The 12,829-nt window shown below is 39.8% G+C and overlaps 1 protein-coding gene across 1 annotated transcript in view; it reads left to right on the top strand.

Moving 5' to 3' along the window:
• The window catches only part of COL6A3 (collagen type VI alpha 3 chain), an 87,917-nt gene that overhangs the window by 10,163 nt on the left and 64,925 nt on the right, over nucleotides 1-12,829 (top strand). Inside the window, exons 2-3 of the mRNA XM_008059373.1 lie at nucleotides 7,849-7,966; nucleotides 9,456-10,073. Of these exons, the coding sequence (XP_008057564.1) occupies nucleotides 7,879-7,966; nucleotides 9,456-10,073 (706 nt within the window). The 5' untranslated portion in view covers nucleotides 7,849-7,878. The remainder of the gene's footprint in view (nucleotides 1-7,848; nucleotides 7,967-9,455; nucleotides 10,074-12,829) is intronic.

Here is a 12,829-nt window from a genome sequence, read left to right on the forward strand (position 1 = left end):
ACAGAGTGAGACTCCAACTTAAAAAAAAAAAAAAAAGAATAGCACATGTATGATGTACTTTTGCATCATTCTAAAGTGTATGTCATCAATTAATTAAGGTCACATAAAATATCACAGACATTGCCCTTGCTTTTGTTTTTTCAAAGAACACTCACCATGGTCTAATAGAGTGTGGGGAAGGAAGGAAGAGCTTGATAGAAAGGTCTGGAAGGTTCCCAGGGGAGCATGGACTTGAGGAATTCTTAGAGAGGGAAGGGGCCAAGCTGGGGCTGTGGTCATGGTGCAGATGGGGGCTATCTTCAGTGGATGAAGCAAACCAATCAGTTGAGCAGTGGGTTTCTTTACTGCCTGTGGGGAGTGCCCTGAGCTCCAGTGTGGCTGGGACTTGACTAGAACTTGGGAACACTATCAAACCAAAGCACCAAGTATTAGAGACTGCGCTTCTATGTTGTGTATATTTGTGTCCCACAGGTGTTGACCAATTCAAAGCAAGAAGAGTGGACTGTGCTTTTGTAGTGTTGCCATTATCACCACTCATTGTTGTCACTTCATTGCAGAAAGAAATATATTCTGTTGGTGACAGGCTTTCTGAACATCCTTAGAATGGTGCCCCTTTCTCACAATTGATATATTTTCAAGAGAAAGGTGAATGGACCAGTGGTTCTATTTTAGCTGCTGCAATCATGTCTTCCACATCTCAGAATCTGAATCACAAGGTAGATTTGTTTAATCACAGGTGATATTTCTTGTTGAATTTCTTTTGAAATCCAAAGCCACAATGGGTTTTGGAGTTCATTCCTTTGCTTATGACTTTATCTTTCTTCATCCCTCCAATTTTTGGCAGGCTAGGCCCAGGGCCCATGCTTTTCCTCATAGCTGAGTCATAAGATGTGGACTTCGGCTCCTTCCTCTGGGCCTGACCTCAGGCAGCAGGGATTTAATGGTAAATCCACAGGACTGAACTTCAGGTTTTTTCTATATTCCCTTCAATCCTGTTCTTGGCTGGCAGCCTCAATGACTCTCTGTGGCTCTCCCTGTGGCTCTAGTATCCATTGGGACACTAGTTCCCTACCTCATTTACGGCAAAGCCACACCACTCATCAGCCAGACTTCCCTCTGCTATCAGTCTCTAGATGGCAAGGCTGAGAAGTTTAGACCTCCCTTATCACTGTCTGTTAATTATGTGGGGAAAATGGAATTCCTGTGCTATCCAACAGACAACCATGAATAGCACTTGGGGGCCCTTGTGACTGGAGGAAGATTGAGATAGAGATATGAAAGCTTAGGCCTTAAGTGAAGCTCATTCCATAGCTCAGAAGATACTAGTTAGGGCAGATCTGAATGTTCATATCAGATTCTTTCTCCCTTTCATAAGACTCAAGTCTTCCCAAAACCCTAATATTTGACATGCCAAACACTCCTTCATTTCCAAATCCTACTTAGAAACAAGGACAAATATCATACTATTTGAATACTGAGAGCACATAAACATGCTTTAAGAAGACATTAGTTGTATTGCTTTTCTCTTTTAGCTCTTAAATTCTATCACACCCCCAAAAAAGAGATGCTGCACTTACATTGTTCCTGCTAAATTGATGACTGCGTTTTAGGGATACACAGTTACTTCATGCTTTTAAAAAACAGCAGGTGATTTTTCCTGTCCCCACTTCTACATATTTGTGGTAGAAAACACACAACATAAAATTTACTGTCTTAACCATTTAAAAATGTACAAGTGTTGACTATATGCACTTTGTTGTGCAACAACTAAGAACTTTTGGCCTTATAAAACTGAAACTCTATATCTATTGAACAATGATTCTTTTTCCCCCTTCCCTCAGTCCCTGGAAACTACTATTCTACTTTCTGTTCTTAAGAGTTTGACTACTTTAAATACCTCATATAAGTGGAATCATGCGGTATTTGTATTTTCATAATTGGCTTATTTTACTTCACATAACATCCTCAAGGTTTATCCATGGTGTAACTTATAACAGGATTTCCCTCTTTTTAAAGGCTAAATAATATTCCATTGTATGTATGTATCACATTTTCTTTATCTGTTCATCTCGTCTATAGATGAACATTGAAATTATTTCCACCTTTTGGACATAATGAGTAATACTGAAATGAATATGGGTGTACAGATATATCTTCAAGATCTTGTTTTCAATTCTTTTGAATATATGCCCAAAAGTGGGATTGCAGGAACATATGGTAATTCTATGTTTAGTTCTTTAGCAAATTTCCATACTCTGGAAGTTATCTTTGCCCTACTGTGTAGCTTTCTTGAGGATCAAAGGTCATACACATGAGTGTTTATTTCTTAGCTCTCTATTCTGTTCCATTCATCTTTCTTTATGCCAGTATCATATTGCTTTGATTTCTGTATCCTTGTAATATGTTTTAAAATTAGGGAATATCAGGTCTCAAGCATTGCTTTATTATTATTATTATTGTTATTATTGCTTTGGCTATTCAGGTTCCTTGGAGATTCCATATGAATTTTAGTATTTTAAAAAATATTTCTGTAAAAAATGCCATTTGGATTTTGATAAAGATTGCATTGAATTTGTAGACTGCTTTGGGTAGTACGGACATTTTAACAACATTAAGTCTTCAAGTTCATGAAAGTGAGATATCTTTCCATTTACTTGTATGTTCTTTAATTTCTTTTGATAATGTTTTGTAGGTTTCAGTACACAGATCTTTTGCTGTTTTGGTTAAGTTTATTTCTAAGTATTTTATTCTGTTTGAGGATATTGTAAGTGGAATTTCTTTCTTAATCTCTTTTTTGGATGGTTCATTGTTAGTTTATAGAAACACAAATAATTTTTGTTTGTTGATTTTATGTCCTACAGCTTTGCTGAGTTCATTTAAGAATTCTAATAGTTTTTTTTAAATGTGTGGAATATTTAGGATCTTCTGCATATAAGATTATGTCATATATTAACAAAGATAATTTGGCTTCTTCCTAATTTGGATGAACTTTTATTTCTGTTTCTTGCCTAATTGCTCTGGTGAAGACTTCTAGTCCTACATCAAATAGAAGTGATAAGAGAGAACACACTTGCCTTTTCCTTATATTAGAGGGGCAGCATTCAGTTTTTCACCATTGATTATGATGTTAGCTGTAGATTTTTCATATATGGTCTATATGTTGAAATAATTTTCTTCTATTCCTAGTTTGTTGAGTGTTTCCTTTTTTTTTAATTATGAAAGGTTGTTGAATTAGTCAAATGCTTTTTCTGCTTTGAAATGATCATGTAATTTTTTTTGTCCCCTTCATTCTGTTAATGTAGTTATCACACTGATTACTTTTCAAATGTTAAACCATCCTTGCATTTTAGAAATACATTGCACTTAGTTTATGGTATATAATTCTTTTAATGTGTTGTTGAATTTGGTTAGCTAGTACCTTGTTGATAATTTTTGCATCAATATTCATCAGGGCTTTTGGTCTGTATTTTTCTTTTCTTGTAATATCTTTGTTTAATTTTGATTTCAGGTAATGCTGGCCTTGTAAAATGAGTTTGGAAGTGTTCCCTCTTTTTTTGTGTGAAGAGTTTGAGAAGGATTAGTTTCAATTCTTCTTTATATATTTGCTAGAATTTTCCAGTAAAGACATCTGGTCCTGGACTTTTCTTTGTTGGAAGTTTTTAAATTAAATTTTATTTTTTTTGAGTTGGAGTCTCACTCTGTCACCCAGACTGGAGTGCAGTGGCCACTCCTGGCCACCACAGCCTTGACCTGCTGGGCTCCGGCTATCCTTCCGCCTCAGCCTTCCAAGTAGCTGGAACTACAGGTGCGCGCTACCATGCCCGGCTGATTTTTTGATTTATTGTAGAGATGAGGTCTCGCCAAGTTGCCCAGGCGGATCTCGAACCCACGGGCTCAGGCAATCCACTCACCTCAGCCTCCCAAAGCATGGGATTACAGGCTGAGCCATCGAGCCCAGCTGGAAGTTTTTTGATTACTGATACTAGTTATGAGTTCATTCAGATTTTTTATTTCTTCATGGTTTAGTCTTGGTAGGCTATATATTTCTAGAAATGTATCTATTTTTTCTAGATTATGCAGTTTTTTGCTGTATTATTGTTCTCACTTCTTCCATGTCTCATAGAGTTTTGTCATTCTTCCCAAAGTCTTGTACAGACAATCTCACGTGCCTGATTTGCTCTTACTCCCCTTGCCACCCTCAGGGAAGAGTAAAATTATTCCTTAGGCAGGGATGTAAAACCAATTAGAAACATTTGGAGTTCTAGAATAATAAGATTAGAAACATCACATTTGAAAATATGACATATATTTGAAAACTAGAGAGAAAGATGTTTTTGATTTTCATTTACACTGAAGCTGAGTGCCTTTACAGGTTGCAATTCACTAAAGAAACTTCGTTTTAACACTTATATCCTGACAGTGAAATTATGATGGTAACTCAATATCCAAAATTAAATGTATTTCAGTTTCTTTTTATTTTTTTGAGTTGGAGTCTCACTTTTGTTGCCCAGGCTGGAGTGCAGTGGCATGCTCACAGCCACCACAGCCTCGACCTGCTGGGCTCAGTTGATCCTTCTGCCTCAGTCTTCCAAGTAGCTGGAACTACAGATGCATGCCACCATGCCTGACTTATCTTTTGATTATTGTAGAGATGAGGTCTCACCAAGTTGCCCAGGCTTGTCTCGAAACCCTGGGCTCAGGCAATTCTCTCACCTCGGTCTCTCAAAGTACAGGGATTACAGGCTGAGCCACCGTGCCTGGCCGTATTTCAGTTTCTTAAACCAAATGAAATTTCCCACTTAACTGTAGTCCATACATATTGGTATTTCCAATACCAAATAGTGCCTCTAAAACTCAGCACAAGAAAGAAATAATTGATAATATTAACTAGTACAATGAAAGTTCATGTTGATAACGAGATTGACTTTGGTCTTTTCCCTGGGTCTCTCTGGAAAAATTTCAATTGTCTACACATTCCACCCCCTCACTTGGTCACTGGGAGGTGGAGTGCTCTACCACCAAGGAACATGGGTCCCCACTTGTAGTTAATAGAGTCCAATAGGACAAATATCTGAAAATCCAGTGATCTGGATCCAGTGGAGTCCTAGACAGGTAGAGATGCCTTTGGCTAGTGCTTTGGAAAGGAGCAGAAACTTAGGAAAATCAGATGGAAAAATGAATACCCCACTGTTCCCAAAGTATGTAGCTTGTTTTATAAGATGTGAGTAGCTATTACTGATAAAAGATATTAGTAAATAATGCTTGGGAAATTATTGGTTATATAAAGTACAATATGTTTCTTTACTTTGTTTCTTGACTTCTCAGAGTTGCTATATGTTAATGTATATTGTAACTGTTTCGGAAGCAGGCTTGGTATTTACTGCCCATGAAGTACCTTTCTTTTTTCCCTTAGAACATTTCATGGAATGAGTGTTCTATGAAATAGACTTTGGGAAATGCTGACAAGCATGACTTGAAAGAGAATGATAGTTCATATTCACTACTATCCATTCTACATCAAGCATTTAACAAGCAGCCTGACATTCAATCCTCACAGGATCCTCAGGCTATAGATGAAGAAGCAGTCTTTGAGCAATTAAATGCCCTGTCTAAGGCAAGTTGTGGTGGATTCAAGATCCAGGTTTATCCGACTCCAAGCACCTTGCCTTTCTTTAACATCACAGCTCCTTTCAAGATTCCTAAAAACCCCAACTTCAGACTAATGAACTTGATTGACAGATTGCTATGAATCATGGAATTTTCATGGAGAAAAAACATTATTATTTTCTCATCTTCTTAAACTTTAGAGTGACAGGTGCCGTTGAATGCCAAGGTGTCTCTTAATAGTTGTGTGACTTTTGCCACTTATTCTTTGAACCCCAATTTCCTCACTGTAAGCATGAGGATTTGCATCTATCTATAAGGATAATGCAAAGATACACAAGATAAATTATGAAAGATTATGGAAAATAGCAATTGGTACATCGTAGATGCTGAGCAACTTTCAAAAACATGACGTGAAAATGACTTGATGACATGCTAGCCTACTTGTGTTGCTAATGCCCTTCTCCAGTACTATTACCCAATCCTCTAACAAAGGAGACCCTGACTAGGAATCCCTGACCAGTCTGGGTAAGAAGAGTCACTGACATGCATGGCTGCAGGCAGTACCAGTTATGTAATGTGTGGGATCAGTGCAAATACAAATACAAATGAGGTATTTTTTGTCTAAATGTTTTAAGAATTCCAAGACAGCAACACCAAAGCATCAAATGGAATATGAGCCCCTACTGAGCACTGGGTTTTATTGCTGCCCTGGCTGCAATCTTAGAAAACACTGGGAGCAACCAGAGTCTTGGACCAAGAGGAGGAGAAAAGAGATGCTGTTCTTGCAAGGGGACTTCAGAGTGGACAGAAAGACCCTAACTGGTCTCTGGAGGGGCTCTAAGGGAGACCCCCTGCCCCCAAGCTGATACACTAGATTGGGGATTAGAAGATGAAGAGGCTGACAAAAAGGCTTGAGGTAGAAAGAAAAGATGTTGGCAGGGAAAAAGGTCTGATGATACAGGCTACTGAGCCCATGTGAATGTGAACTTGACTGGCAGGAAATCATATGTGCAGCCCTCAGCAGTGTATGGGTGTGGGATTCAGTGCAATGGGACAGTTAGCCCTTGGTTTTGGCTTCACAGTTTTGCCAGTTAAATCTCCCTGGGCTCATACCATTGTGAGATTGGAGGTTGGCATGTAGCAGGTTTTCCTTGGAGAAAAAGTGCTAAGTTTTAATTGAGAATAAAGACAGGTTTGAAATAGTCCCAGCTGCTGTGGTTGGGTTATACATACTGTGATTTGGGCAAAGCCCATTCTCTCCATGAACTGAAGCTTTCCTCTGAGATTCTTTTAAGCACGATTTACAAACTTAAGCTGGATGTCACAACTGTCACTTTTTGTACCTATAAGTGTCTTTACTCCTGACCCTTTTGCCTTCTGCCATTTGCTTAGGAATCTGCTCTTTCCAAATTGTTGCCTACCTCCATTTGGGAGGAAAAAATGTTTAACTGCACAGTTTTTAAGCTGTGGCCAAAGTATAATAGACACTGGATATAAAGATCCTCATTTATATTAAACATATAAATGATCTTTCATAAGAGATAAATCCTTGGTTCATTAGTTAATAATTTGAATTAAAAAGAGAATATTTTCCAATTGTAGAGAAACTCTATGAACGTCCATGAAAAATTCTAAGTCCTCTTTGAACTATGTTTAAGAATGTTCATCCATGAAAGTGAGTGGTTTCACTATAGGATGATCTATATCCTACTAACTACAAGAGGTCTGATGTTTCCTTAGACAGAGAGCTTTGTCTGTCCACCTCTATCATCCTTCCTTCTCTACCTTCTCATCCTCACTCCACTTCTCCTTTCTTATATTTCGGTCTTCCTCTCTCTCCTCTTCCCTCCTCCCTCCCTCCCTTTCTTCCTTTCTTTTCTTTCTTTCTTTCTCCCTCCCTTTTTATTTCCTCCCTTCCCTTCCCTTCCTTTCTTTCCCTTCCTTCCCTCCTTTCTTCGTTCCTTCCTTCCTCTTTCTGTCATCTATGTAAGTATGCATATATGTGCATATGCATCTATATCTATTTTTATCTATCATGTATCATCATTATCATGATGATCATAATCTATCATCTATCTACCTACTTATCATCTACCTACTTGCTGCTGGTCCAAAGAATGAGTTAGCTACAAAGTCCCCTTAGAAGTCTGAAAAGGACATAGCAAGCATGGAATTTTGAGGGATTTTGCAACATGAGAGGAAAAAACTGATCATGCCCCTTTCCCTTATTTTCTCTTTTAGGTTCATATTTGGTGCTTAGACAAATTCAAAATGAGGAAACACCGACATTTGCCCTTAGTGGCCACCTTCTGCCTCTTTCTCTCAGGCTTTTCCATGATGCATGCTCAACAACAAGCAGGTAAGATCCAGAATCACACTTGGGTTTATAAAAAGGAATAGAATTCTTTGACTTTAGATCTTAGATACTGTGAGCTTGATACAGAGCTTAGATTAGTTTTCAAGAGATAGCTAAGCCATTTATTATAGGATATTCACTTAGTTTACAGACTTTTTTGTATACTCTATCCAGTGAGAGATGACTTACTTTTATTAGAGCTTGGGTTTGGTATCTTGGAGTTGGCTTGAAAGTGTTTTGTTTTTATATTGGGTGTGAGCAGAAAGTTTGTATCTCAAATGTTTCACCATTTGAAGAGATTTCTGGCATTGGTTGGTCTCTGAGCACATAATAGAGAGATGACAACTATTGAGAATAAAAATTATTTTCCCTGAAACAAACAAACAAAAAACAAAACAAAGATCATTCTCTCCCTATAATTCCAGACACAGAAGGGCATTTTCATCCAGAATCCTTGAATCTTTAAGATACTTGTTTCCCAAAACTACCTTTAAAATGAGTCTGAATGAACTCTAGTAAGAATTTGATATCAGAGGTTTAGAAAAGTAGGAAATGCTTCATGCATTGTAATATGGGCCTCCCTCTCCTTTGCCTGGAGAGTAGGGCCTCTGAGGGATTCTCTCACAAGGCCAGGTTGCTCTTAGATGGAAAGGAGGCTAGTGTCACCTCAATGGAAGTGTGCAGTGGGTTGAAGTATCGGGACCACCTGAGGTAAGTAGAGTGCAGGAGCCAGCCTGGTCCACAGCTGCAGAAGGGCACCTCCCAGGGCCACTGATGGGCTTATACCCCAAGGTTTGCTTGAGGGAGAACTGGATTCGCCTGTGAGCAAGACATAGATGTTCAACATCTATGAAGATTCTCCCGACTCTGAAAAATATGCAGCAACAAGTTAGAGTACCTTTCTTCATGCAAAAAATTCTTGAAAAGACAAGACTTGCCTTTCCCTACATTTACATGGGTCTTCTTCACTTAAAGAACATGTATTTGTTATGTTTATATTTCTTGCAAATTACTGAAAGCATTGGGGTTAATGTAAAATCATGGTATTTCTCACTGTTCCTTCTTATCAGGGCCCAATTTTATAACCCAAACTGGAGAATGAATGTATAAAATGATGGTTGGTTATCTGTGATAGGACTTTCTTCTGGTCTGATCAGGTGGGTCTTGGGTCTTAAAGTGTCACAGTGTCACCAGGAATCATGTTTGAGTTAAAAACAGCCCAGGAAATTTTTTCCCATTCTGGAGCATGCTACTGGCCCACGTATGGCAGTCACTGAGTATGGAACTTGGGCTAGTGACTGGGCACCAGTAGATGTTGAGTCCATGAACCCAGGTGCCTGGTTCCCAGGTAAGTCGGTCTACCTTCCTATATGTCCAGTGAGGCAATGAGTAACAGCATAGTGTAACCTGAATTTGTTTAGGAAGGCTTTGTACTGATAGGAAGTTATTGCTTTAATAGTAGAAAAACCTAAACCAATGTCTTTTTTTAAAGATGTCAAAAATGGTGCCGCTGCTGATGTAATATTTCTAGTGGATTCCTCTTGGAGCATTGGAGAGGAACATTTCCAACTTGTTCGAGAGTTTCTATATGATGTTATAAAATCTTTAGCTGTGGGAGAAAATGATTTCCATTTTGCTCTGGTCCAGTTCAACGGAAACCCACACACTGAGTTCCTGTTAAATACGTATCGTACTAAACAAGAAGTCCTTTCCCATATCTCCAACATGTCCTATATTGGGGGAAGCAATCAGACTGGAAAAGGATTAGAATACGTAATACAAAGTCACCTCACTGAGGCTGCTGGAAGCCGGGCCGGTGATGGAGTCCCTCAGGTTATCGTAGTGTTAACCAATGGACACTCGGAGGATGGCTTTGCTCTGCCCTCAGCGGAACTTAAGTCTGCTGATGTTAACGTGTTTGCAATTGGAGTTGAGGATGCAGATGAAGGAGCATTAAAAGAAATAGCAAGTGAACCGCTCAATATGCATGTTTTCAACCTAGAGAATTTTACCTCACTTCATGACATAGTAGGAAACTTAGTGTCCTGTGTGCGTTCATCCGTGAATCCACAAAGGGCTGGGGACACGGAAACCCTTAAAGACATCACAGGTAATGGCAATATCGCCAAGCTGTACCCTGCCCTGCTGTTCTTTGGAGATGAGCTTGGCAACTGCTGGCCTTAAAATCGACAATGTGGCTACAAAATGGCGGGCGGGTTATGGAAGAGATGAATATTCACAGGTTTAAAAACAAAGGTTTGCATTTGAATATTCTTCTGTAGTATCCTTTTCAAGTAGGCATTTACCTAAATCCAAGAGGATTTTTTTTTGTTTTTGAAACAACTAATAATTTAACTAAAAAATATTACTTCTTATTTTTTTTTGAGTTGGAGTCTCACTCTGTTGCCCAGGCTGTACTGCAGTGGCACACTCACGGCCACCCCAGTGTGGACCTGCTGGGCTCCAGCAATCCTTCTGCCTCAGCCTTCCAAGTAGCCGGAACTACAGGCGTGCACTATCACACCTGGCTAATTTTTGATTTATTGTAGAGGTCTCGCCAAGTTGCCTGAGCTGGTCTTGAACCCACAGGCTCAGGCAATCCACTTGCCTCGGCCTTCCAAGGTGCTGGGATTACAAACTGGGCCACCAAGCCCGGCCAAATATTACTTCTAATATCATGATCCCACAAAAGGTACCTCTCCCTTCGTTGGAAAAGAAAGCCTCAGAGTGACTAGGTGGACCTCTAAAAGACCCTCCCACCTGTCATTGGAATCTGTTTCCTTTAATGAAAGTTCCAGGTTGGAAAGTGCATGAGCTGAGAGGGGAATAGCAATGTTATTCTGTGGTATCCAGTGGAATAACAGAGATCCTCTCTTCTGCTTTAAGGAATTTATGTCAGAGAATTGGTAGAATTAGAATTGTAAGAAACTTTAGCCATGATCCAGTCCAAATTTATTTTGAAGAAATTGAGTTCTAGATAGTTAGTGACAGCCAGAGCTGGAATCATGGGTTTTGGCTCTGTGTCTGGTCTTACTCGTCCTCTGTAATCATGACTGTGCCCACATAGATTCTTCTGATCCTAATGGCTCTCATCAGTGCCATTCTGAATGTATTGATAATACATGGACGTTACATTGATGTGTTATTGTGCAGTGACATATATGAAGCTAATTAGTCAATGAGTTATTTAAGCAGTCAAGCTCATTAGCTCTCCTTCCAGTCTTAAGTGCCTAAAAGACCAACAAGGAAGAAATTAGACAAGTAAAATTTCAAAGTGTACCATATTATAGCAATTTTGATGAGTGCCCAAAGCTAGGCTTGCTCATCAGTGATGGGCAGGGCCGAAGGACCTCCTTTTGTTAGAAAACAAGTTCATGCAGCCGGTTGTTAGTTGGTCGCAGAGAGTTCTGGGTAGAATGGGCATGAAGTTAGGGGGAATCAAGGGGACAGCTGAGCTCCAGAAATGTCCTCTGAGGTGGAAGGAAGGGAAGAGAAAGGGGCTGTGTTTCTAAGATATTGGATTAAGAGGGTGGTTGAGAGAGTTCAAGCTGAGTTGCTATCCATCATCTCAATAAAGGAAAAAAGCAGTAGAATTTGGAAACTTGGAGGGATTTGAGTTATTTTTGAACAGGTGCTTGCAGGGATGTATTGAGGGGATCATAAGGCATCCAGGAAGCAACTGCTGACTTGCGGTGACAATCAGTTGTTAGAAGCCAGTGGTCATCTCAATTTGTGTGGAACCCTGCCTCTCTGTAGATATCTCAGACATTTCCAGAATCAAAGAAGTTACCAGATTTGGAACTTGCGAAGAGGAAATAACAGAGAGTAAAGAAGAAAATTTTCTCAGGAATGAAATCCAGAGTGGTAGTTAGTAAATTCCTGAAATAGCCTGCCATGAAGTTCTGGCTGGGTGGGGAGTAAAGGAGAGCTGGAATAGGCTGGTAGGCCTCTGAAGCTCGAGGACAAGAGGCCAGGAGGTGGGGGAAGAACCTTGGAGGCAGCTGAGGGTATGAATAGGTGCAGATGTGTAGATGTGTAGAAAGGGGACCTCTGAGAGCAATCACAGGCCTGGAGGAATTTCAAGTGATGCTCGCAGTGTGGTCCGTACATGTATAGATGGAATAGGCAGAGGGACAGTGCAGATGAGGAAGTTGAAACCTGAGAGGCTGGCACTCAGAAGGGTTATCCATATAGACGCTAAAGTCCCTGGAGATGACCACAGAGCATGCAGTGTGGATGCAGGCTGAACATGATGTAACTGAAATCATTTAGAAAGGTTGGAGAACCTCTTCAGTGTACTTAGATAGAACAAAAAAGTGGATAACTCTGAATGAAAAAAAGAACGAATGTGGAACTAGGCCTAAGGAGGCACCCATAGCATAAAGGAAGTGATTTTAGGAAGCAAGATTTATGGATAGAATTTCTCCTAAGCGTTTGAAGATGGTTGCTATCAAGGAGGTTGTAGAGATAGGAGGCAGGGGGTGAGAAGATTGATGGAAATTCAGTCTATTGTTAATACAAAATGGACAGTGGGGCAGGAAAGAGTTGGGGCTTAGAGATTTAAATCAAGCACTTTAGAGAGCCACTTGGGAAAACCCTAAAGATTGGGAGATCACAGAAGAAAGTTAGAGAAAGGCAGAGCCTTTAGGTTCTGATCAGAGTAATGGGGGCAGTTGTAGGGAAACAATACTAGACATTGATTTTTCTTAACAGGCATTCAGAAAGCAGAGAGTAGGGAGGGATATGACCAGACATCAGCAGAAAGGAACCAGCTGTTTTGGGCAGGAAGAGATTGGTTGAGAAGGGTTTCAGAACTAACCAGCCTCAAGGTGTTTCGGGAAGGTTGTTCATAGAATCACTTCCCCA

The sequence above is a fragment of the Carlito syrichta genome, unplaced genomic scaffold (genome assembly GCF_000164805.1).
Source record: "Carlito syrichta isolate Samal-C Ts95f unplaced genomic scaffold, Tarsius_syrichta-2.0.1 Scaffold304012, whole genome shotgun sequence".
NCBI lineage: Eukaryota > Metazoa > Chordata > Mammalia > Primates > Tarsiidae > Carlito > Carlito syrichta.